Source organism: Diceros bicornis, chromosome 4 (assembly GCF_020826845.1).
Source record: "Diceros bicornis minor isolate mBicDic1 chromosome 4, mDicBic1.mat.cur, whole genome shotgun sequence".
Lineage (NCBI taxonomy): Eukaryota > Metazoa > Chordata > Mammalia > Perissodactyla > Rhinocerotidae > Diceros > Diceros bicornis.
The window spans coordinates 42104530-42107814 of record NC_080743.1 but is presented as its reverse complement, the minus strand read 5'-3'; the positions used below and the strand labels follow the sequence as shown (position 1 = coordinate 42107814).

The window sequence follows — 3285 nt, the reverse complement described above, 5'->3', positions numbered from 1 at the left end:
GTGTTAACTGAGTACTTTTGACAAAATTTCTGTCTGATCTTAGAACCAAAAAGAATCTTTTTTTTAGCACTTAATGTGATTCCAGGTTGTGTAACTTTCTTCTTTTTTTTAAAACATTGGCCATTAGGAGAAGTAGTTCTCACTGTTTGCCGATCAAAATCACTGAAGGATTTTTAGAAAGAAAGAACAGAGGCCCGGATCCCATCCGTGCAAATCAGAAGTAACCAGGTGACTGAGCTGCCAACTTGTTCCAGGTGTGGGCGTTTGCATTCTGCACTTCGGCCTTAGAGTCCAGGCCCTGCTCTGTCCCATGCTTGTTCTGTTTTTGCTAAACTTTATGTTATGTCCTATTATGTAGACTACCTTCAGTTTCTGGGATAAGGAGGGCAAGGCTTGATGATAACTGAGGTCCTAACCTACATCTTTTGTACTTAAATTTTGTGAGTTTTCATCTGTTTTGTTTTCGTGGCCTAGGTTCTTGACATAACTACATGAGTTTTTTTTGACATTAGGGCTTAAAAAGTTTTACATCAGTATTTTGCAACAGAAGATACAATATTAAACAAAGACCCCAAACATGCTAAAAGAAGTTTATTAAGAGTTTCTTTTATAATGGCTTTGGCCTAAAAATAATATATTGAAAATAGATTTTCTTAGAGGAAAAAAATCTAGATTTTTCTTACAATTACTTTATATAACTTTTTTACACATTGGTCAAGTACATTATTTTACTAAACAGCATAATTTCTCACTACATCCATCGTTAAGTATAAAAAAACGCCATTGTCAATTAAGATTTTAAAAAATTATCTCAGCAAGAGGATTAAATTCTAGTCTAGGATTCATTTAACTTCCTACTTTACAAACACACACCAGGTAAAGGACTCGAGTAAGTTGCCAAAGAACACAGTCCCAAGCAGTAATCACAAAAGTTGATGAAGCACCTTATAAGACACCTCCACCCTGAAACAAGTGAGTGTCTGGAGGAATGTAATTAATAGTACACTATTACAGGTTAAATATGTACATCATTCTAAAAACATTTTGAGCTGTATTACAGTGCTATAATTTCTCCTTTTAAGGAAAAAAGTAATAAGATTGAATTTCCCTGCAGTGTTCTGAAAGGAAATAAGGTTGCTTTTAAAAAATATATACATAGTAACTAGTGGTTTGCTTATTTTTTTCCTGAATTTTTAAATTCCAACAAAGTATTACTTTGCAAACAGTCCTTCAGCCCAAATTCTGTGTCTCTGTTTTGATCTCTTTGTAAAAGAACTCGCTGTTCATCCATCCTTTTCGCCTGAGACCGTAAAATAAGGCTAAAGAAGTCCTCATCTGGTACTGTGGGTCCCTTTGTGGCAGCAGGGGGTAGAGCACATCTTTGATCATCTAATCTGGACCCCTAAAAATTTATGAGAACGAGATTAAAAAAATACTGTAGGGAAGGAGAGCACCAAGCTACGTTATGTCTGTCATTCACAACAAGAAAATGTAGCTTTAAACATTTCCTTTTTTGCCTCTTCTTAGAAATTTACTTAATCTTTAGACCTGCAACCTAGTAAAATTTTTTCTTTAAAATGACTTATGTAATCAGACTGTAACAAGTATTATGTAGAAGTATAGCCATAGGTGCACAACAATACGAATGTACTTAATGATACTGAACTGTATACTTAAAAATGGTTAAAATGTGACCTGGAAAAATAGGCAGGTGGTCAACAGGGGATGTTTGAAATCCTGATTTTAAGATGGTGCAATTATTGAGAATGAGGATGTAGTCTATGACCAGGGGGAACTAATGGCTAAGGCAGCAGTAAAGAATGAAAACACAGAAGAAAGGAGGTCTAGAAACTGAAGTGCCCGAGTGTTGGATGAACTGGAGGACGATGAAATTACCAAGAATTATGACAGGAGAAATGATGAAGAGTGAGCGAGGTGGGGGGTGGGGAGGGGTGCAGGTGGTGCTGACTAGGAGGCCAGTAAACAACTGGACCCTCACAGGGCTGTGGGGTTAAATGTAAAGGCACATAAGTGCACAGTGCCTAGCAACGTATTGGGCACTCAAATGTCAGCTCTCACAGTCCTATTCTTATTCTTGAGCTATATTATCAGATACTATACTGTAGACTTTTAAGTGCTTATATTTTTCATTTGTTTTTTTTTCTTTCTTTTTTGAATTTGGAGTAACTTTTTTTGTTGTTATTGTTTCTCCTCTAGTCTTCTCCATTTCAGTAAATGGCACCAATCATTCACTCAGTATTCAAGCCAAAAAGACAGGAGTTATCCTTAATTCTTTCTTATACTCTCCATCCAATTTATTACCAGGTCTGTCTCACCAATCAATTGTAACTTCAAAATATATCCCTATTCTGACTACTTACCATCACTACTACCACCACACTAGTCAAAGTCACCAATATCTTTTGCCTGAATCACCACATTAGTTTCCTAGCTGGTTTTCCTACTAACACCTTTTGCCTTTCTGCATTCTCTCAACAGTAGCCAGGATGATCCTTCACAACCCTCCAATGTCTTCTTATCACATTTGGAACACAACACCTCACTGTGGCCTACAACAGCCTGTGTGATCTAGGCCCTGATTGCTTCTCCATCCTCATCTCATACCGCTCTCCCCTACCCTTTACTCACTCCACGCCAGTAACACTGGCCACTCTGCCATTCCTTGAACCTGCTAAGCTTTTATATCCAAGAGGGGACTTGCTGTCTTTGCGTGGAATGCTCTTTCACTAAATATTAACATGGCTGACTGCTTCACCTCATTCAGGTTTCTGTTCAAATGTCAATCTAAAAAGTCTTCCCTAACCACCATATCTGAAACACACACTCCTCCAATGACCACCCCCACCCCTGGTTACCCACTACCCCTTTATCTTGCTTTAATTTTCTTCAAAGCAAGTATCATACCTGACATATACTATCTATCTATGCACACACACAGACACACTTCTCTCCTACTAAAATGTAGGATCCTTTAAAAAGCAAGTATATCCCCAATGCCTAGAATAGCACCTGAAAAATAATGGGTGTTCAATAATTTTTTGTTGAATGAATGCGAGTTAGGTAGTACCATCATCTCATCTTTTGATGAATGAGAAAACTGAGACAGAACTAGGATCAAGGAGAGGAAATGTGTCTTTTTAGTGAAAACAAGCATTGTTTTTCTCATGGTCTTGTCCAAGCCATTTGAGATATTCCTTAACCACTTTGGTTAATAATTATTAACATAGCTAAAATACAAAAGCTATCTCAATATATACATTTCTG

The 3285-nt window shown here is 37.1% G+C and overlaps 1 protein-coding gene across 1 annotated transcript in view; it reads right to left on the bottom strand.

The window, feature by feature from the left end:
- Nucleotides 1–567: 567 nt before the first annotated feature.
- The window catches only part of GPSM2 (G protein signaling modulator 2), a 44737-nt gene continuing 42019 nt past the window's right edge, over nt 568–3285 (bottom strand). Inside the window, exon 15 of the mRNA XM_058538671.1 lies at nt 568–1402. Within this exon, the coding sequence (XP_058394654.1) occupies nt 1175–1402 (228 nt within the window). The 3' untranslated portion in view covers nt 568–1174. The remainder of the gene's footprint in view (nt 1403–3285) is intronic.